The sequence below is a fragment of the Morone saxatilis genome, unplaced genomic scaffold (genome assembly GCF_004916995.1).
Source record: "Morone saxatilis isolate NCDOM2014 unplaced genomic scaffold, NCSU_SB_2.0 Contig15, whole genome shotgun sequence".
NCBI classification, from domain to species: domain Eukaryota; kingdom Metazoa; phylum Chordata; class Actinopteri; family Moronidae; genus Morone; species Morone saxatilis.
This window is the reverse complement of record NW_023339707.1, coordinates 4479488-4501813: the sequence shown is the minus strand read 5'-3', so window position 1 is coordinate 4501813 and position 22326 is coordinate 4479488. Positions and strand designations below refer to the sequence as shown.

The following is a 22326-nucleotide window of genomic DNA, read 5'->3' as shown; positions in this document are numbered from 1 at the left end:
GTGTGTGTGTGTGTGTGTCCCCCTAAATGAAGGGAAGGAAAATACTGAGACTGTCTGACATCCTGACACTGGCAGGAAGCGTGCTCCAAAGGGAGGAGACCCAGTAGGGAATATTCTATCCCCTGCTGTTTTCTTTCAGATGCCTGGTGTGAGTGGAGTGTATGCATAAGTAAGAAAAGTGATGCATTGTAGTTCAAGATGATTCATAACATTTATTTTGAAAGGCAAATTTTTATTTTTGGCTTGGTTATTGTTGTGGCTGAGTTTTGAGTGAGTAAATTGGTGCAATATTTTGGGAACAGACTTGATGTGACAGACAGTCAAAGGAGAAATCTAAATCAAAGACAAACACAATGATTAATTTAAAGCTCTTTTAAAGGATTTATTTAGCTTTTTGCTGCCTCAGGGCCTAAAATTAGCATGTTGTTTAAATTTACATGCTTAGTCTGAAGTCTTGTTTTCACACACAAAAGGCTCTTTAAGAAAAACTCTGTCTCTCTCTGACCTGGAGTTTCTTTAGCTGAGTCTCCTTGGTGGCTCTGTCTGACCTCCGATGACGTCTGACGCTTGCCACCTTCTCCATCTCTTCCAGCCACTGGGCCAGGCTCAGGAACCTTTGGCCCATCTGCCTCAGTCTGGTCAGTGTGGAGCTCAGCTGGGTCTGCGTCTCCTCCAGTCGGCCCTGGTATGCACCCCATTCTCGCTGAGCCGTGTCCAGCGCTCGGTCCTCGATCTGAGGTATACCCCAGGGGATTACTCTCTCTCTGCTGGTCAGCACAGACGAGAGCAAAGACTGCCCATTTGAGCAGCGTTCCTGCAGGAGCTTTAAGGGAAATCAAAAGGGAAGAACAGTGGTTTAGTTAACAAAGTCCAAGGTATCCAAGGCCTTGTTGAATTCAGTTGTAGCCTTGAGCCAGGTATGATGCCAGCTGTGTGTATGAGTGCACACTGATACTAGGAAGCATTTTTACACTCCCTGTTATCACAATTACATTTTCCACAACACCTCGCAGTATTCATACCTGTAGCTGGTTCAGTGTCTTCTCTAGTGTATCCACGTTTCCCTCTGGATGGGACAATGAGGCCAGAGTGGCCTGTTCCTGCTCCAGCCAGTCCTCAAACACATGTAATCCCCGTTGATATTCCTGATGGACCAGCACCAGCCCTTTGGCTTTACCGACTGCATTCTGCAAAACAACATGGTATATTAGGGGTATATCCATCCCAGAGCAATGGCATTTTGTTATCAAAATGGTCTATTTGATGATTTAAAACTTTAAGGAAAACTGACTACTGCAAATATGAGCAGCAAAATTTTATTTAATGTACTCTGAAGTTATAAATTATGTCTTTGTCTTTAAATCTGTAAACAATTCATTTAAAATGACTATAAGAGAAGTTACTAAAATATCACACTCTTTAATAATTTGAGGGGAATATAACTGAGATTTATACACAACAGAAAGTAATATTCTCAAAACAATTTTATTTTTTTCTGTTTATTATTCTAATGCCTGCAGAGGAAAACATATGTTGTTTGTACTGTAAGTACCTTGGCCTTTTCTTTGAGCGCGTTGTATCTACACTGCAACTGCTGCACCTCCTGCTGTGTAGTGTAGTGTTCAGCCATATTGGACCCTTTTGTGGCAATGGTCTCCAGAGGACTGCTGTGACTCAGTACTTCTTCATAGAGGAGCTGGAATGAAATAAGAACACACGCAGACACTCAGCGTAGTAAATCTAACTTCACTGGGAGGCTCTGGGGTGTAATTGAGTGTATCTGTACGCGCCTGAAGAAGGGCATTACCAAAAAAAAAAAAGGTTAAACTAAAAATTAAAAGAAAAGAAAAACTGGAAACACATAGCAGCAGATTTGTAGAAAAGTAAAATAGGAAGAAACAGGTCACACCAAGTTTAATCTCAGTGTTCAGAATAAGTTTAGGCTTTTTAAGGTTACCACTATAAGCGAGATGTGATACCTTGGTCTTTCCCAGGTTAGCAGTCTTGTCTCTCATCTCAGAGTACTGTCTGTCTGAGCAGCCGAGTGTCTCCTCAACCCGGTCCATCCACAGCACAAACTGACCCACGTCTTCCTGATAGCTCGTCCATTGGGACAAAGCACCTTCCAGCTGACTGTTAACAAACAACATTAACAACGTTAACAATGTTAAAACACACAGGGAACAAACAAAACACACACACACACAACGTGCATTTTAACCTAATTGTGTCTGTAACCTTTCAACCAACTGAAATCTATCAACTGAAACTAGACAGTTCCCAGCCCCATTTATCAACTGACTGACAGATTGATTGATTCATGATCACAACCTTTTACACTGAATAGAGGCAGAAAGTAAGGAGTCCCATGAGTCTTTGAGGTCCTGGATCTGTTTGCGAATCACTGGGACGCCCTCAGCTGAAGTGTTCCTCTGGACTGCCTCTCCCCGCGTCAGAAGCATCTTCAGTTGGATCTCTCTCTCCTGACGAGCAGCCAGTAAGGCCTACAGACAGAGGTGAACGTGTTAAATAAATATCTCTATTTTGCTGTCTACACAATTAAAGACATGCAACATGGTTTATTCCTTGAAGGGATCCCACACCCGTCTCGTCCCTCCTTACTTCCAGCTGTAACATCCGGTCCTCTAGCACGCCCTTGTCAGTGGTGGTGGAGATGCAGGTGTTGAGGACCCTCTGAGCCTCACACACCCAATCCTGGAGCTCCTTAAGGCCCTGAGAGAAGAGGCGGTGCTCCCCTACAATACGTTCAATCCTGGAGGCTTTATCCTTTAGAGATCAGAGCACAGCCTTGTAAACACACTCTTCAATTCTTATGGTTCTGTGAAACTGGTTAGCACTGAGCTGAAACTCAAGAACATAATTGTTTCTGGTGCACAACAACGGCGTCTTCATATATTTCTGTTTGTATTTGAAATTACAGTCTTGTTTTTCCTCACACTCATCTCCAGAGACTTTCCCACCCACGCATTACAGCACAAACACAATGTATTTGGTTTGCAGTCATCACTTGTACATCTTTAACATCTGTGTAACAGTGGAGTGGAGGAAGGCAGGGCTATAATAACAATCTACAAGTGGCAATTTTAAATAATTTCATTCCTGTTTCCATGTCTGGCAGGGAAGAAGACCTAAAAATAGTGCTCCACTAGCTTGCCGGCAAAGAAAATAAATCTCATTCATCATTGTAGGGGCACTCTCATTGTCCTGAGGTAAGAGACTTGTGCTTTGCAGGTCAGTGTACTGTTTTGTTCTACGCTGTTTAAAATTAATCATAAAAGTGTGACCAATCTAATGAGAGCTTCAAAAAGGTCAGATTCTCAAGCACTGACACATTTCAGCTCTGGCATTTTAGAAGTGCTTCAGCAGATAAAAGGTGAGCTCCACAGCCTTGGCCTTTTTTATGTTGATGAGGCTGCAACCGCAAGAACCTTTTGGAGCTGAAAAGATGGATCGCTGCGCTCAGGTAAATTACAATAGGTACAGAGTACTTTCTTGGGGCGCAATCTTTCTACCCGAGGCAAGCTGATTACAGCAACCGTGACTGATGTGCGACTGGGGAATAATGCATGACACAGCAAATAACAAAGGACAACAGTAAACAACATGGCTGGACAGAGGGCTCCATAGGTTTTAGCTCAAACAGTACAGGAATCAAGAAAGACATACGTTTCAGCATGCTGCAGCATTTTTCAGGCAGGAGCACAGAAACAGTAAGAAGACAAGAAAAGAGGATGGCAGGGTTACAGGGTGGGAGCGGTGTTACCTTGGTTAAGTTGCTGAGGGCTAGGTACTGTGCTGACAGCTGGGATACACGGTGGACGAAGCCCTTGCCGGCTGCTTGTCCCTCCCAGAGACGATGAGCTCTTTCCCTGAGCTTGCCCAAGTCTGCTTCCCGACCGGCCATCTCCTCCAGTACACACTGGGCCAGTATGAAGCAGGAGGAGGAGAAGGAGATGGAAATGGAGAAATAAAGACGAAAGGAGCAATAGGATGTGGGTATGCAGAGTTGGGAGGGCAGGGTTAAAAGTGATAGAAGAAATGGAGCAGATTAGAAAGGTTGAGTGTAAGCAGCATGAATATTTGGAGTCGAGGGCAAAATGAAACAAAAAACAAAAAATATGAAAGTGAAGACAGAGAAGGGAGGCGTGAGAGACCACAGAGGAGGGATACAAGGTTGGGTTAACATGTCACAAGAACAGACAGAGCAACGGGGAACACATCAAAATACATGGATAAAGACAGGGGAAAAGAACATCATAAAAAACAGCATCAGCAGTATTTCTCTTGATGTTCATTTTAAAATAGAAATACGGTTTTATTCAGTGAGACACCACAGACCGGGGAGAGGAGACAAGCCTGATAAAATACTGCAAAGGCGGGGGGTATACATGTGAAAAGGTAAAGAGGATTTTGCCAACACAGGTTCAGACACTGAAGCCTGCATGTATTGTATTATACTTGAGGTGCTGGGGGAAGAAATGTAATTGCTTGCAGGGCCAGACAAAAGGCAACCAGGAAAAGTGCTACAGTGCGACAGAGTAAATACAAAAATAGCAACAACGATAAGGGCAGAGCTTTGAGATGGGCTTGATATATTTTTTTTTCTTCTCTTTTGTCAGTTTTATCTTTTTAACGCTCCGTGCCTCTCTTCCTTTTTGTCTCTGTCAGACATGGCAGAGGCTGTTATCGCATCCTGAAAAGGGCCTTTTAGCCACGCAGCGCTTCAGCTGTGACAGAAGGAGAATTAATTAGATTTCTGGACTTTTCCTCTGACTATTCTGTCAAGACGTTGCTCTATTTTGATCCAGTGGTGCTCGACAAATGTAATTAGGTCCTTCCCTTTTCCCAGCTGATTTGAGATTATACTTTAGGGATGCATGTCTGATGCCGAGCTACAACTATTTAGTATCCTTGGAAAATCTACTTAATATTCAATTTATGTTGTAATGAAAGGGTTTACTTGAGTGAAGAGAGGAAATGAGAGAACGTCAGAGATAGGAGCTGAGAACTGTAAAAGGTGCGCGATGACATAATGCAATTTAACAGAAAAGTACAGATTACAATGTTGGTGTACTGCAAAACGTATTGCTAAAGGAGTGGTTATAAAACACAAAAAACTGTGAGACCCGTGAAAAACCACAATAATTACAGGAGTAACGTGATTTTATAATATATATGTGATGCTATGAGGAATACTGTGAGGAGTCACAACCCCAGACAGAGTGGAGTCGGGGGTAATTATGTAAGGAGCGTGAATTTGGACTCCACAATACCTGTAATTTGCTGAGCTCCTGCTTCTTGGCTGGAAGGTCGTGTAGCCGAGCACTGCTCTCCTGAACTCGGACCTCGGTGCTGTTCAGCCAGTCCTGCAGAGGCTCGGCACGGGCCTCAAACTCTGTCATCTGGGACTGCAGGTTCTGGAAATGTGACACTTAACTTGTAAAGTACAACTAGAGAAGTTCTCATATGAAGAGATTCTGCAAGTAAGCAGTTTAATGCTAAAATGAATTTCTTTATACTGGTGTCAGATCTTAGATTCAAATCAAAATCCATATCTCTGTATGTATATATAGCCTCTGTACTTTATACTCACAATAAATCAAATTAAACCAAATAAGTCCTTGTGCAATAAAACATCTGTTGTCAGGACACAAACAGAGACAGACTTTATACAAACACATTCATTTAAACATCTAAACCACACAGTTAACCTTTATTTAACTATATAGTCCCTCTGTGATCCAGCTTTTCTTTTTCAGGGGCCAAGAAAGCAGCATCCAAACAAAAGCAAACGCTAACCAACCTTGAGTGCATCCTCCCTCGTCTGCAGGTTATTCATCAGGCTCTTCCAGTCCTCTTTGGCATTTGCCACCTTGGCCTTGATTCCCTCCACTCTGTCTTTGGACACCACGGCCATCAGCAGCTCCCCACTGGCTCCTACTGTACTCAGTCTGGCCTGGCCATGCTCCCTGTCACTCAAGAACTCCTGTGGGGATACACAGACAAAGACAAAGGAACTGTGACTGTTTAACACAAACACACACTCACAAAGGGAAGAGGGTGTGAAAGTGACAGGAAGAGTAAAAATGGATTGAATGACAATCCCCAACTTCTTTTTGTCTGCCACTTATGACGCAATGGCTGATGGGTAACTGAAATCAATATCCTCTCTCTTTCTTTCAGTGTCCCAGAATCTCACTTTACACTTTCAAAAGCAGTAATTAGACCGAGTCATTACTAATTCCAAATGCGTGGGCAGAAGGAGGTGTCTGACCCAGGGAGGCAATCAGACAGATAAGGAAAGTCAGTGAGCCTGAAATGTGTTGGTTTTTTACATAGCTCCTCCGTACCCACCCGCAGATCATGTACACACACACACACACACATAGACAAACACACACACAGACTCCCTCATCCATCATACTCGGGGGTTGTCAGCGCCTCAGTGAGGTGGTCTCATGGGTGACCGTCGGCAGCCAATCGGGGCTCTCGCCTCATCTCTGACATCACCGTAAATGTCTCCGTCCTGATAGAAAGTAATTAGAAGTGAGGGGAAAAAAAGTAAATAGATAATATGAGGACTTGTGTCAGAGCTAGATATAAATTAAGTACATTTGGTTTTTTTTTGGTACACATACACCCAACTCCAAGCTAAATGTGTGAGGCCAAAGTGCACTAACCCTAAAACATCATGTTCCAGCAACCAGCGAAGAGTAAAGGGTGTGAGTAAAGGAGGCTTTGGAGGAGAGGAAAAGTGAATATGAGAATGCAGTAGAGCGTCATGGCCAGCGGGAGTTTGTGGCTGCAGGCATCATCCCAGTTAAATAAACAGCAGAGCAGGTAGAAACCAGAGGCAGAGAGAGAGGATCAGATGAGAGAGGTTAGGAAGGCATATAGAGAGAACAGAAAGAGTAAACTGAAGAAGGGATGAGAGAGACTAAAACAGAGAGGCGTTCAGGACTTCTTCTGACCGTCTTCAGTTGCTGGTTTAAACTGTGTTGTTCAGTTTGATACAAAATACGGGCTATAGTACATAAGATTAGTGGTATAGTATATAAAATTGTAGTATATAAAATAGCTCAGCAGTTACCTATTCTCTACTGAGCCATTACATTATAATTGTTACTGGCTGTGTCCAAAATCACTCCCAGTTCTGAGTGTACATTTTGCAATATAGCACCCTCTAATCTTCCACAATGGAATAGAAGAAAAAAAATGTCAATGGCATGGACAATCCTTTTTTTTTTCTTTTCTGCTAACAATCATACAAGGCAATGTGTCATATTTTATAGATGTAAAATTACCACTGTGCGACTCTACACTTCACAGCGATGATAATTATTTGAAAGTGTGCTGAATCTTAATTTATAGTTCACTATTGATTAAACTATTGAGTGTCTATTATATAGGGATAATAGTGGATGAGTGCATGAGGGAGTGATTACAAACCAGGCATTGTGTGGCTGTACATCACAGCTGAGCTGACAGCGGTGCTCTCAGTCACCAGTGAGTAGAACTCTAACTAAAACCTTCGGAATTGATCAGCAGTGGTGGTCAGTTCAGCATTAAAGATTTTTGTATGAACAACACTGAAGCCTTGATCATACTTAAATACAGATGCGGACAGCTGCAAGTGTGCCCGCGCTTCAAACAGAGACTTGGGCGGATGGAGAAATTTACGTCAAGCAGACGCATGCTGCCACAGGGACGCAGAAACCATGAATTGGCCTTACTTGTTATGAAAGTAGCGTGGAGTTCTGAAACTGCGACAACTGCTTGAATGTAACTTGAATGTGTTATAGGTTATTATAAGAAGCAAATAATATATTTTTGTCACAGATTTAGCTAGTATACTCTGAAACAGTTGTGAGTATTCTCAACATTTCCACTGTGCATGGCATACAGTAGGCTTTTTTTCACAGCAGACAGTTTGACTTGCCATATCAGGAGATCACAGGTTACTATTGTAGTATTATAAGCCATGCTAGTGGGCCTGTCATGCACAATACCTGAACCCTGGAACGGATTCATTATTATTAATTACAGTTGTGCTTTTCCTGCTTTGACATGAGAAAGTGTCTGCTGTGAAGAGGGCCTGATGTGGGACAGGACACTGGAGATCTCAGTGTGCATATTAGCATTTCTAGGACTGCCATTCAGCCCTCCAGCAAGATCAGAATACATAGTTAATAGTTAATATGCACAGAGTACACATTTTTCCAGTTTTCCAGTTCAATATGGCCATATAAGTAAACACACTGGGAGTATATCAGTCAGTCAGTCAGTCAGTCTGCCTATGGGGGTTTTGCACAAGGTACAGTTTACAGACCTACAGATGCTAGAAGCAGCTGACAGAGACCTAATAGAGATTTTACATTGGTGGTATGGAAGACTCATTTCTTTCTGAGGGCTTACCTTCCGCCTTTGATCACAGTGTCCATGTATTTGGCCCCAAGGCTACTGTAAAACACTCCATGAGCCTGAGACTGCACTAGCTTTCTGCACAGAGCCAGAGGGCAAGATTTAGCCTTTGATCGGTGTGTGTGTTGTAGGGTAGTTAGTGTTAGCTGTGTGTGAGGGTATATATCCATCTAAATGTAACATAGTTTGTGTGTGTGTGTCTGTATTGCCCGTCTGGGAAATGGTTAGGATATACAGGTATATAAGCGGTGTATGACTCCCTTGTTTCAGCGCTCCACCCCTGCCTCGCTCTGTTGGGAACCTGACCTCCTCGACTCTCTTCCCCGACTTTAATAAGCGAGTGTATGGCTCCCAAGACCTCGGCTCGCCTCCTCACCTCCTCCCCTCCTTCCCTTCTCGCTCCACCTCTCCTCGCCCTTTCTTATCCGATGGTTTATCTCTGCTCATCCTCTGTATCACTGTTCATCCCCGACTTAAATTTATATCTCAACAAGGAATTTCTGTAGATTTTTGTGCGCCAGTAGTTGTACTGGGAAGGTTCTAGTGGCTGCAAATGGGAATCCCCCAGGTATGAGGCCGTATGAATCAGAAGGACGTCGTTCAGTTAACTGGATAAAATAGAGGTTGAAAAACAAGGCCACAATGAGAGAGAAAAAGAGAAGGAAGATTCAGAGAACTTAAAAAGAGATCAAGTGCAATCAAGAGGAAGAAAGAAAAGAGAGGAGTGAAAGCGAGGGATTAGAGGAATCCCCCAGGTAAAGAGATTGTTGTGTCTCATTGTGTAGAACTGCTCCGCTATCTGATGCAGACTCGGCTCTGACACCTGTCACCACTCCTAATGAAACATCTCCCACAATCCTCTGCTTCCAGATCTTTTGTTCACTCCCTCCCTCCTTTGAGCGTGTGTGTGTGTTACCTTCTCTATTCCCTTCATGTGTTCGCTCTATTGTGAGTCTTTGTACTGTATATGTGGGTTCTATGTGGGGAATGCCTTTGTATGTGTGTTTTCAGAGGAATGTGACGTTGTGCTTTTTATCCTGACTCTGATGCATCAGTAATAAGGAACCGACCTTAGGAGAGTGTGTGTGTGTGTGTGTGTGTTTGTGCATATGTGTGTGTGTGTGCGTGTTGTTGAAGCAATAGGGACCAGAATGTGCAATAGCGAGGCACAGATGTGAAGTGGTCTCAGTGTATATGTGTGTGTGTGTGTGTGTGTGTGGGCGTGTGGGTGGGTGGCAGCCAGACAGGATTTCCATGCCACAGTTGGAGCAGATGCTTGAGCCCAGTCTTCCCAACATTAACAATGACTTCAGACTAGATACTCCGTCCATCTTGTCACATACACACCACATGTTCTCATCCCAGGTCGTCAAATACCGACGCTGCTTCGCCGTGCCCCGCTGCATCATATACAGAAGCACAAGATGCACCTTAGCGTCTGTATGAGACACCAAAGGGCTATGAGAAAACGTCGATATTTGACGCCCTGGGAATGAGAACGGGCACACACACTCTTTTTCCCTCTTCCTTTCTGGGCTTCTTCAGTCCTGTTTTCCATTTTATTGGAGGCTAGAAGCAGTTCATTAGCGATCTGTCGCCATCTGTGAATACTTTAAACTTTGACTGTCAGCCTCACTAATTGACAATCTGCTTCACTGAGCTCATTGGCATTGATTTGATCTCTTCTCTGTCTCTCATTCCTCATTTCTTTCCTCCTCCTTCCCTCTCCCAACCACATCGCAACGTTCATATCATGTTAGATTTTCTGTAAATGAGAGCCGCCGACTGGGACAAACCTGTTCGCCGCAGCCTCCTGCTCGTAATTACAAGTAGGAGCTTTCACATTATCCAACTGTGGTCATAAAGTTGACCAAGACAGCTGGCAAACATGCCAGTAGAGTTACTGTCGGTAAAATGATCAGTTATAATTATCCTAATAGTCTACTTGCGAAAAAAGGCAATCGATTTTATTTATTATTTTATTTAATTTCTGGATAGTTTCAAGGCTGCACTGATATTTTCTCTTTCTGTGGTCACTTGCGAGCAGCAGAAGAAATTGCTCAAAATCAATTTGCGAAAATCTTAAAAAGTAAATATCAAAAACTGTTTATATGTTTGGCTGAGATGGAAAAGTTCATCTAGTGATCAAAATGCAACAAAGTGCAATGGGAATAAATCACAACATACATCATCCACTGAAGCTTCTACTCCACTGAAGAAAGTAAACATGGGGCGGCAGAGCAGTAAGGTGACTGTAATGTTCCTCAAATTGATACACGAAACAAACATAAATGCCAATTTCTACAGTCCCGACTGGAGAATGAGCGGCACCAGCTACTTATCTCGACAAACCAACTCCTAATCTCATAAGGGTCATAGAAAGGAAAGGCGTCCAAAACAAAAACAGTTAGCTAAAAGAAGCTGGAAGCTTTGTACAGCCTATTAGAAAACTACTCTGTGTGGGTTTGTCACTACTAGTTTCACATTACACATACTTATTTTATCCACTGTTAGTCTAAAAAATATTGATTAATTCAGCTTTAAAGGAACTGTGTTACATGCCATCTTTAGTCAAATATATTGAATTACAAATTAAACACTATTAAAAATGCTCTGTATATATACATATAATCTCCAAATATTTACATATTTGACTTTTCCACCCTTCGCCTTCCCATATGGCGCCAATGCTATCTGGCTGTGGGAGTGTGCTATATTGTGGTGAATGGAGCAGAGGTGTCTCTTGGTGCCTATATGTCCAAACCTCTCTCACCCCTCTGCATCCTCTCTGTAATTCCCAGGCCTATCTGCAAGTCATTACCGATGCCCCATTAGACAGTAACTCTGCACAGAGCACACTCATATTGAGATTACGCTACAGAGTGTGAGGCTGCTGGTGTGGTTTGACTTTAGGTATTCACTCCTGATTAAATAGAATGCAGTTCCTGCTGATTGATCATTGCAGATATAAACGTTTGCCAATAGAAAAATTATAGTTCGCTTAATGGCGCTTAAAGTAGAATACGACTTAATTTGAAAATTGTAGTTTGGTATTTGTATGGCCTTTACGATTGTTTACCACATCTCCAGATGAATACCAAGCACACATTAGTGGATAGAACTTGTTTAATGGTAATTACAGCCATGATATTGCAGTGGCTCTTTTTATCCACTTACACTGCGGAAAATGTGTTAACAAGTCACAGCCTTTTAGTCAGACTTAATATAAATTAAAATCTTCTACAAACAATCGCTTAAGCATCTTGGCTCAATGAATAAAAAGGCACTTTAATCTCTTGAATGACCACTTTTTGACTTGCTTGTTTCAGAAAATGTTAAAACTACTCTTGAAATGTATTTTCGGGGTGGATAGTTGTGTCAAACAGTTGCAGTACTTTTTATTGTGTGATGTAAATTCAGCATATCAATATGAAATATGCTAATACTGTAGTATCACTGCCACACATGAATGTGTTGAAATTAAATCTCTTTTGATGAACAAGTCAAAAACACAGTTCGAAGCACAAATTAACTCTAACGCATGAGCAGTGACATAGCATGGATTCCAGCTGACAGCTGAATATTGTTTTATGATTTACTTAGGGTTGAAAAAATACAGATCAAAGATTGTGGTGCAAAGCTACTATTCTAGCCAATTTCTCATTGATTGCAGAGCAGAAAGAAATCGCTGAACTGAAGCGCTGACCCCTCAGTCATCTCCCTCCTCTAAGCCGTCAGACTGTAGCTGTTTTACAGTACTGCATGGAACACTGTCCGTGTTCCTAAGAGACGCTGCCTCAGGCTCTCATTTTCGTACACGCAGAAAGAATTAGAATATCCTTTGGTGCATTCATTTAGGCAAAAACACACCTAATATCAGCCTCATTAATACTTGGAAGGGTTTGATTCCAAAATGGCATGTACTCATTTTGACAAGTGCCAGCCACATTCAATATTCAGTGGTTCACAAATAGGACAAGAGTTGATCCTCAGGAGTGTTGATAATTTGTAAGTGGAGGTTTTAGGCAGCCTGATTGTTCAAACATATTCCACCATGAGAACAAAGGATGCTGGGATGCATCTGGAATGTGGATGGATGCTCTTGGGAGGAAAAAGAAAATGATTCATAGGTAATTATGGACACAAGGGAGCTCTGTAATGCCATAGTGCCGTTTCTAATTCACAATTATATCTGGTCAGTCAGAATAAATAGCCTCATCTGTATTTTCTGTCAGTGGAGAAGACATTGATTTTCTTTATCCCGTCCCTCCACCAGCATGTTCAGAACACCCTGTCCACCCAGATCTGAATCCCATTGAGGCTGTCTGCTTTCTTTTCCAGTCACGTCTCACAATTCTTATTTTTTCTCATCCCCAGGAGTGTCCTCAGATCCTGCCCTCCCCTCAGATCTACATCCCTGCTGGAGTCATGAGGCCAATCACCCTGCTGGCCCAGAACCTTCCCCAGCCACAGTCCGGACAGAAGAACTACGAGTGTATCTTCCACATCCAGGGCAACACGCACAACGTCCCAGCCCTAAGGTTCAACAGCACCAGCATACAGTGTCAGAAGACCACGGTAAGGCTAAAAAACAATTGGGATTTTATATTTAATCTTAGTCTTGTCTCGTGCTTATCTGTTTTATTTGTTTTAGTCAAGGACAAGTCAAAATGTTTTAGCCCTGTTTTATTCGACAAAAAGTCATTCAACTTTTAGTCAAAATGTTTTCTTTCTTTAAAGTAATTAAATTAGGCTAATAGGTATCAGAAGTTAGAATAAAGGTGATTGCATTTTACTCTTAACATTTGAGGGGTCATGCAATGTTTGTAAGCTATTATAGTTAGTTAGTAGATAGTAGATAGTTAAAAATATCTTACTGGGAACACAATTAAACCCGTAATGTTTTCTTGAATGTCCTGAATTTGCCCGACCGATGGGCTGACCGATGGGTGGAGCAGGTTCGGGTCTCCCTTGCTGCTCCCACCAGCAGTATCTGTGCTACCAATTGTGCTGCTATAATGCATAAAGTTTGCGGGTTGGGTCTCCTACTTATTAAAATAATTTTTTGAATGTCAGATAGTCCACCATTTAACATTGTAGTCCCGTCCCATCAAAGAAAACAAAACCTACATTTCGCTTTACAGTGAAATTACAGCAGCTTACAGAGGTGGAATGTCTGTTGACCTGATGAATGTGAGTTTATATATTGTCGCTTTTTATTTACTGATTACCAGCTCAGCCATTCCTAATCAAATATCTCGCTGCTCCAGCCATCCCCAGCTGCTCAGTCTGTAAGCTGGAGCTCCGTTTAGGACAGTGATACTGGTTAACCATTAGTAGACTTTACAGCTGGTTAGCTACAGTGTGAGACCAGCAGTTAATAGACTGGTGTGGCAAAGACTTGAAACTGAGGCGTATGGCCACAGGGACTGACTGTCGCAAATCCACTCTCTCTTCATTCCCACTCCTCATTCCTGCCTCTTAGCCCTCAGTCAAACTGTCACCGCTAATAGGGAGCGACCATTTCGGCAATGTTAATTTCCTCAGCTCCAATCAGGGCATGAGGCAGAGAGGAGACATTTTAACGACACCAATTATGACTTACTTAACGAGACATATGATTAACATGCAAGCCTGCACACACCGCAGCAGTGGTGATAGATCTAATAGCGAGTCCTCGCAGTTAAAAGGCAGTGGGAGCCGATGTGTGGCTTTGGCAGCTTCACCGGCCGCCTTTTTCTTCGGCCTGTCACACGGGTGTGAGTGCCTCCAGGTCATTTAGTGTTACCACTGGGTTCAAAAAACGTCGCTGATCTGCGGCCTCTTGCTGTTTTTGAGCTCTATGCGGTCACCCACTTTCTTCCTTAAAAGGGGGGAAAGAATGAGCGCCAGTGTTGGAATCCTGAAAGTCGTTCTGCCTCTGATATTGGACGGTGACACGAAAAATAGTTCAGGGGCATATTATTGAAATAGATTTCCAGATCGTAATGACGGCTCCTACAGTTCTTTTGTGTTTTGGAAAGGTAATTTGTGCATATTTAGTGGCTTGTGTCTCTGTAATTGCTTCGTGCAAGTGAGTGTTCTTTTATGATTTTACTTTTTGGGTTGTTATTACGGGTTTTTGTCGGATTTGTCCTCAGTGACCTGACTACTTTAAAGCCTATTGAATAGTGCAAAAATGAGCTGCAAAAACAGTAATTGCTGTACATCAAGTTGAATGTTTGAATAAATTGGTCAAAGTCAGACTCACAGTTCCTTTACCTAAGGATTTCTGGCTTTTACTTTCAAACTACTCATATGCCTTCAGCATGGTGAGACCTTTTCTAATATCTTCTATCATTGACATTGTAACACTAGTGAGACTAAAACTAAAACATGTATTACTTGAACACCACACCTGTTAGTTATTTTTTTCTCTCTGTGAAAGTTTAAGTGTGTTGTGAAAGCCTCCCACGCCACCAAACACCAGCGCTTACTCCAGGAACTAGCCGTGTGCAGTTTGCATCCCCTGTGTTAGATACACTCACACACATTCATTACTACGCCAGCACTACTGCTGAGCGTTGCTGATGCTGGAGGACAGAGACCTTTCTCAGCAAATCTCTGATTCACTGGCAAACTGAATGGATGCACACACACATGCACGCACATTATGTTTCATCAGTCCACGGTGCACTTTAACGTTTTGTAAAATCCTGATGTTCTTTCTGCAGGAGGCAGGAAAATAGTAAATATAGCGGCCTAAACACAACTTTGCAGCTGTTTATGAAGCTTAGGGGGCTGGAGAGTGTGTGCGCAATGTGTGTGCATGCGCCCACGTGAGCAAATCCATGTGGTGTTGAGAGTGAGTATGCTTCCTTCTCCCCACCCCCCGCCTCTCTCCTCGTCAGGTGGGACTGTGATAGGATCCAATTAAGGGAGCTGTAGATAAAATGATGATGAATTGCAGTGGTGTGGTAGACTGACGGACACAAACACACACAAACACAGACGCACATACACAAGCCTGGCAGACCCTCTAAAGCGGAAAAAGAGGGAAGCGAAGAGGCAAAGAAAGAGAGAGCCAAAGAGGAGGTGAGGGAATTAGGAACAGACAATGACGACGCAACAGAGAGCGTGATGGAGAAGGTGAGGAGAGGTAAGAGAGAATGAGAAAAATAAAGAGAGACAGAGGGGAGGAGAGGAAAGACTAAGCTCAGCAAGCAGACTGAGGGGAAACAAACAAACGAGGGAGAAACAGATGGGGAGAGAATGTATGTGGAATATAAAAGATGTGCATGTTTGAGAAAAGTGATGCTGGAAGAAAATAAAATCATGATCCATGCAAAAGTAAAACTGCTGAGATTAACTACACAGCAGAGGGAGGAAGGACAGTTGGAACAACAAGGACTGGTTACAATGTCGGTCAGCCGTTTTCAGATCTACCTGTTCAGTTGTAGGCTGCAGGAGGGAAACCATAGTACTTTTAAAGGGGGGAGCCTATGTATGACATCACAGCTGAATATTAAGATGATTTGGACATTGATTTTTGGCCATATTTTTATTGCTGTTGCAGGCATTTACAGTTTCAGACAGTATGAACAATTATTAGAACACTTTTGAAACTTGCTAGAGTTGTGCTATCAATCACAGTGAACAAACCAAATTTGAATTCTGTCAGTGTTACATTATTGTTGCGTGGTAACCAGTTTGAGTGCAGATTAATTAGAAAAGTCTACATTGATAAAAATGAATGCTGACTTGATGTTCACTGTGATGGATTACACAAATCAAGCAAGTTTCAAGTCTGCTGTTAGAATTTAATACCGCACAGAAAAGGGGCACTCCACATGTTTCAGAGCATGTGGAAACAGCTGTATAATGTCTGATAACATGATCAGGGTTTGGGCTTAGAGTTTACAAGTTTTTACCAGAAAGCCTGGATTACTAAACTGGGCATATGAAGTATTAGGGAGTATCTAATGTAAGACTCTATCAAGTTGCATCATGGGATGTGTAGGATTCATTTGTGTTTTTTGGAGCTTGACCATACTAGGTACTAAAAGTCAAGATATCTTGGATTCTGACCATTCCCTTCTAAAATGTGTCTATTGTGGGTCCTACAACTTTAAAGGAACAGAGTGCAGGATTCCACCTAGTTGCAGATTACAACCCACTACCCACTGTATCCACACTTTTTTAAGATTTAAATATTAATTAGTGCAGCTTTAAATACACTGGTATGGTCTTTTAGCAAGCTGTAAATGCTTTTGTAGCTTTAATTTTGTGATAATAGATGTGTTCATTGGAAAAATGAGAATGAATGAATTAATACAAAGGATCAACACGCAGAAGATCCATCTATGATTGAGAACCTGTATACTTGCTACCATTGTATTCAGTATTCTCGGTAGGGAAGTGTGTGTATATGTATCACAGCTGGATGTGACTGGGACAGTAGAGTGTAATAAATCACAGGGAAAATTAGCCAGCAGTAGATGTACACTCATCCATTCAATCTTACTGTCTCTTTGTGCATTATTTAGCCCCTCGCCAAACACTGAAACATTGAACTTGCATACTCAAATACACCAGGGACTCAAAGCATGCATGGGTGCACTCCGGGATGTGCACAGGAAAACACACGCTGGTGAGAGCACACACTCGCAGGCACACACTGATAGGATGCATGCAAGCTGCGTGGATACCTACTGTTTCATGGACAATACACACACACACACACACACACACACAAATACACATCCTACCCAGGGGTTTGGAAGCCCAACGTGAAACAGACATATGGAGATTCTCCACATGATCCTCTTCCTAATCATGTGGAGCAGACGGAGACTGTAGCATCAGCAACAACCAGCAACCTGCTTTACATGATTTATTACACTGACACACATAGGCTATCAAACACTTTATGTGTGTATGTGTCTGTGTGTATGAACCTTCCACTGTAAGTCCGTGCATCTGGCACTGTTTTGTGAAACATAGTCAATTTAAGGAGGGTGACAGACTGTGTGTGTTTGTGCGTTCACAGTCCTCAAATTGGTCTGGGCTTTAATCTAGTCTAGACTTTTCCTTACTTTCACAAACAGTCTGCATATAGCACAAATACAGTGTAACACATGCACAGTGCACACCCTGCAACACTGCCTCATGACTCCTATGAAATACTGTTACCACTAATGTGCTTTGCTAATGAATTTAAGAGGCTGTTTATGGTGTTGTTACAGTCTACCACAATACACTTAGTTAAGGTAAGATGAAAGATGGAGGTGTTGGTTAGGGCTGCAGTAGGTAACCTTTAGAAAAAAAAAATGTGCTGAAATTTTCACTGTTTTCTGACAGTAGTACATGAGACACATAATCTGTGAAAATCTGGTTCCTCTGGCTCATTCAAGTGCTAGTCTTGTACTAATGTCAGGATATAGTAAAAAGTTTCAGCAAATATGCCAAAATATTTGAATACAAATGACCTACTGCAGCTTTAAATTTTGAAAACATGAATATGCACTGTATGTTTCCAGTCAAGTGTGACAAAGGTCTTTCACTAACTTTAACCAAACACTTTGAGTTGAGTAAACCTAACCATTGCAAACCTTAATCATGCCTTAGTTGCCATCAGAGTGTGTAAGCAGCGAGGATTGGTGAGAATTTCCACTCACGAAACCCAGTATTGCTTTGTGCTTCGAACTTTCCCTGCTCCACTAAAACCGCTCACCACTCGCTCCAACAAAAGCTTAAACCCTGTTTAAGGTATGATAAGGCTGTATGTGTCACCACAGGGACCCAAACACACATACACAGGCAGCAGGAGTGAAGAACCTCCCTGCAGATCATCATAAGTTGGTCCTTTTAACTTCATTGTTGCAGAAGAAGCAACACCTTGTTATTCCATTAGCACATCATTCATGAAGTTATTATAAAGTTCAGCTAATCTATATGTGTGGTTAGAATAGAGCAGAAGAGCAGACTCGCTTATTGACTAGTGAGGAGAAATGGGCTTCTGATACAGGCCACCAGGCTCGTGCACAAATTGACGGAGCAGATATTGTCAGAAAACATATAAAATCTATTGGCACAGGAGTGTCAGGTGAGGTGTGAAGAATTATAACATTTTGTTTAATTGTTTTTTTTTCATTCAGGAAATGAACAGCATCTGTTTTTTTGTGCAAAAACGAATTGGACAGCAAAAATGTTGGTTTAAGAAATTCCCACTCAACTGAAATGAACTGAACTGAACTGAAATGGGGGACGTGTGTGTGTGTATGTGTGTGTGTTGTGCAGTGTATTTTTAACACACGCTCAGGTATCCTTCAACATGACTAATTACATGAGGGTGACCTGCACATGGACGCGCGCACATATGCACACACCTCTCCGTTTCTCTACCTTCTCCCCCCTTCAGCAGCCAGCTGCTCTGTTTTGTTAACATCGGCAGTTTTCAGTCCCTCCTACACGCACGCACACACACACACACCAGCCATATCTATTCATACAATCCATGGAGACATGCAATCCATGGAGACGATTCATGTAGCGAGAGAATAAACGAGTGCAGGAGCAGATAACGAATGAACCCGCGCCAGGCTGGTGTGTTACTGTAATGAGGCCAGGGACGGCTTTGTGCTCACCTTGTAGTTTTTACACCTCCTCCCTCTCCTTTTTTTCTCCTCTTGTCACCTCCCCTCCCTCTCTCCCTTGTCCCCTCGTATTGCCCCTCCTCATCCCCTCCCTTATCTCCTCCCTGTTTAAACTCTTCTTCCTTCCACTGTCCTCTACTCTTGTATGTCCCATTTGCTCTCTTCTCCCACTTTATATCCCCCCCTGTTCTCCCTGTCCTCTTGTTGACATCCCTTACCAGCTTTCACTGCCTCTCCTCTTTTCCATCTTTGCCCTCCGTTGCTTCTCCTCTCCTCCTTCCCTAATTCCACTCCTCTCACTTTCCCCTTATCTGCTCTTTAGCTGTCCTCCACTTGCATCCACCCAACTTTCCTCCACCGTATCCTCGCCTTTTTCTCCTACCCTTCCCTCCACCTAACTTCCTGTTCTCCTCTCCTCTCCCATCCTCTCTTCCCTAGGGGGGTCTACACTATGAGTTGGCTCAGGTAGATTAATTACATGCAGTGACATGAAGGAGCTGGCCAGAGGCTTCAGTAATGAGTCTGATTACTCATCTCCAGCAGCTCCGGGCGCTCAGGGGAGGGACGGCAGGCCAGCAGACAGGCCGCTCAGTAGGGGGAGAGCAACTTGTACCTACAGGGTTTCACCAATACAGTTTTTTAACAGTACTGGCACCCCCACTTTTAGATCAAAGCTATGCCAAAAGTCAGTGACATGCCGATTGTCGATAGCTGTTCAATTCAGTAATTTAAAAAATGTACCCAAGGGGAAATACAGATCAGTTTCTTGAGGACAAATTACCTGACCGCATATATGTTCATATCTGTAATCAATTATTCAAACAAGCTGCGGGAGCCAGCAGGACAAAAATCCAAACATCTAATCACCAGTAGACCAGAGGAATGCCTAGTATGGAAGAAATCCTACAGGAGGCCAAGGAGGTATCCCAGAGTGGGATGGCTGAGAGACAAAAACATAATTAAATGCAGAAAATGTGGAAAACACACGCATGGATAATAAATCACAAACACAAAAAACAGCAAACTGTTTTTCAGTAAGCTTAGAAGGTGATTTAAGGTAAAGCCATTATTTAAGCCCATGAGTCAAAGCAACAGGGAGGTGAAACTGGAATGGATTTCTAGAATGATTTTTTACGTTTGACATTATGTTAGGAAATACACGCTCATTAGCTACAGTTAGATTACAACCCATTGCTTGTTGAACCCTGCTTCTGTCCTCTGTTTCCTTATGGAGCTCCAGAGATACCGAAAGTGCAGTCATATTCAGACATCATATTCACTTTTACACACTTGGCTAGTAAAAGGCAGAGAATGAACAACAGACATGATCTGATTTACAGTGTCGAGAGTATATGGGATAAGATTGGATGATATGTCATTTAAAACAAGCTGCAATATTCTGCGATTGGGGTGAGATAAATCCTTTTAATTAAATTAACTTGTATCCTGTAGCAGTTTAAGTTTTGAAACTAATGTTTTTTAGTATTAGCATATCCACCACTCGATGGCCAACAAACACAAACCTCTAAAATGGCTTTTTTGTAAAGAAAGTAGAAGTGATGGCTTCAGCAGTGTTCCATAATTAGATTTAGTGCTTTCATGCCACAGTTTTAATCATGATGTCAGAGCGTCTGTCATTTTCAAAAAGTGATGGTCTAATTTTGGAATAAAGCTCTGCATGTCTGTCTCAGTTCGACTTGTGCCCATCAGAAAACTCAGAGCATACTTCCACTGAGAGGATAAAATGATAGACGATGACAGTGACCCCAATGTATCACTGCATTGTTGAGAAGAACTTTATGGGAAGTGTTTCTGTGGATATGTAGATGCATTGTTTCTGTAAATTGAACCCAAGTCATGGCAAAAAGCCTGCATTTAATATTAGATGCCACCAGTACTTCTAAGTCTCATTAGAGAAGAATTTTTAATCTCAGAGGTCAGAGTAGAGTAATAACTGGTGACTGACAACACCAGTGTGATGAATGAATTATTAAAGTGTCAGCTCTCCTGATGTGGCTCTATTATTTTTTACATAAAGTTTTAGTCCACATTGAAATATCTCAACAATTATTGGATGGATTGCTGTGACATTCGATACAGACATTCATGGTCCCCAGAGGATGTAGCCTAGTGACTTTGGTGATCCCCCTCACTTTTCCTCTACTTGGCGCCACAATGAAGTTTCTGGTTTTGACTGAAATGTCTGGACTGCTATTGGACTGATTGCTATAAAATCTGTTACACACATTCACGTCCCCCTTTAGGATGAACTGTAACTATAACTTTCCCCAGACTGATGGTCCCCAGACCATTCATCACACTCCATCATCAGAATAAAATTTCCATTTGTCATATATTTTAGTTTATGTCCAAAAGCGTACCCATTAGCCTCAGCTATACCTTGTGTTTAGTGCTTATTAGCGAATGTTAGCATGCTAACACACAAAACTAAAATACTAAACATGATAAACATTACATAAGAATGTAAGCATGGTGTTTTTCTTAGCATGTTGACATCTGAAGAGTTTTACTTTGCAAGGTCTATGTGACACCTACAATAAAAAAACAAATGACGGTTTAGTCCTGGTCTTAGCTAAAATTGTCTACCTCCCTTAAATCCCTCTTATGCTACATCTATGTCCTTGTGCTGCTTCTCCTCCGCTGAAGCTTTCTCCCTTCTCTTCTCTGTATTTTCAGTTTTAAACCTAAAACTCGTTTTTTATTCCGAAGTGTGCCCTAGGAAGAGAGTTAGACAGTGGGTGATGCTCAGCGTGACTGTGTGGCACGGTGTCGCTGTGTCACAGTGCGGTTTGTGTCGGCGTTTGAAACCATGTGACAGTATGAATAAAGCATGATGTGGCGGGCAGCAGGGTGGGCAGGGACTGACAAGAGAACAAGCTCACCCAGTGTTTTGGTGACGGGAGACAAGTCGAAACCCTTAAAGTTTAATGGGGGCCACGCCGCAGAGAGAGTAGGAGGACTATGTGGGCATGTGTGTGTGTGGGTCCTGTGGTTTCACTGGCACTGGAAGCTGCCATACACAGGCCTTTAAACAGTGGGACGTAATAGTGATGCTAATAAAGTCAACAGCCTACCTCATGTGTGATGGATCGGGGTCACACTCAACTAGTGGGAAGGGAATAAGACTAATCAGCCTTTCCTTTGTGGCAAAAGAGTGTTTTGGTTGAATCCCTATGCTCTGGAACTGCTGACCTCCCAGAATCCTGTGGTTTCACTGGTCTGTTCCCCT

At 42.4% G+C, this 22326-nt stretch overlaps 1 protein-coding gene across 2 annotated transcripts in view; it reads left to right on the top strand.

Moving 5' to 3' along the window:
- Positions 1–22326, top strand: part of LOC118324207 (plexin-A1-like) — a 255757-nt gene that overhangs the window by 156250 nt on the left and 77181 nt on the right. For both annotated transcript variants that reach the window (XM_035656416.1, XM_035656415.1), the window contains exon 10: positions 12820–13020. In XM_035656416.1, the coding sequence (XP_035512309.1) occupies positions 12820–13020 (201 nt within the window). The remainder of the gene's footprint in view (positions 1–12819; positions 13021–22326) is intronic.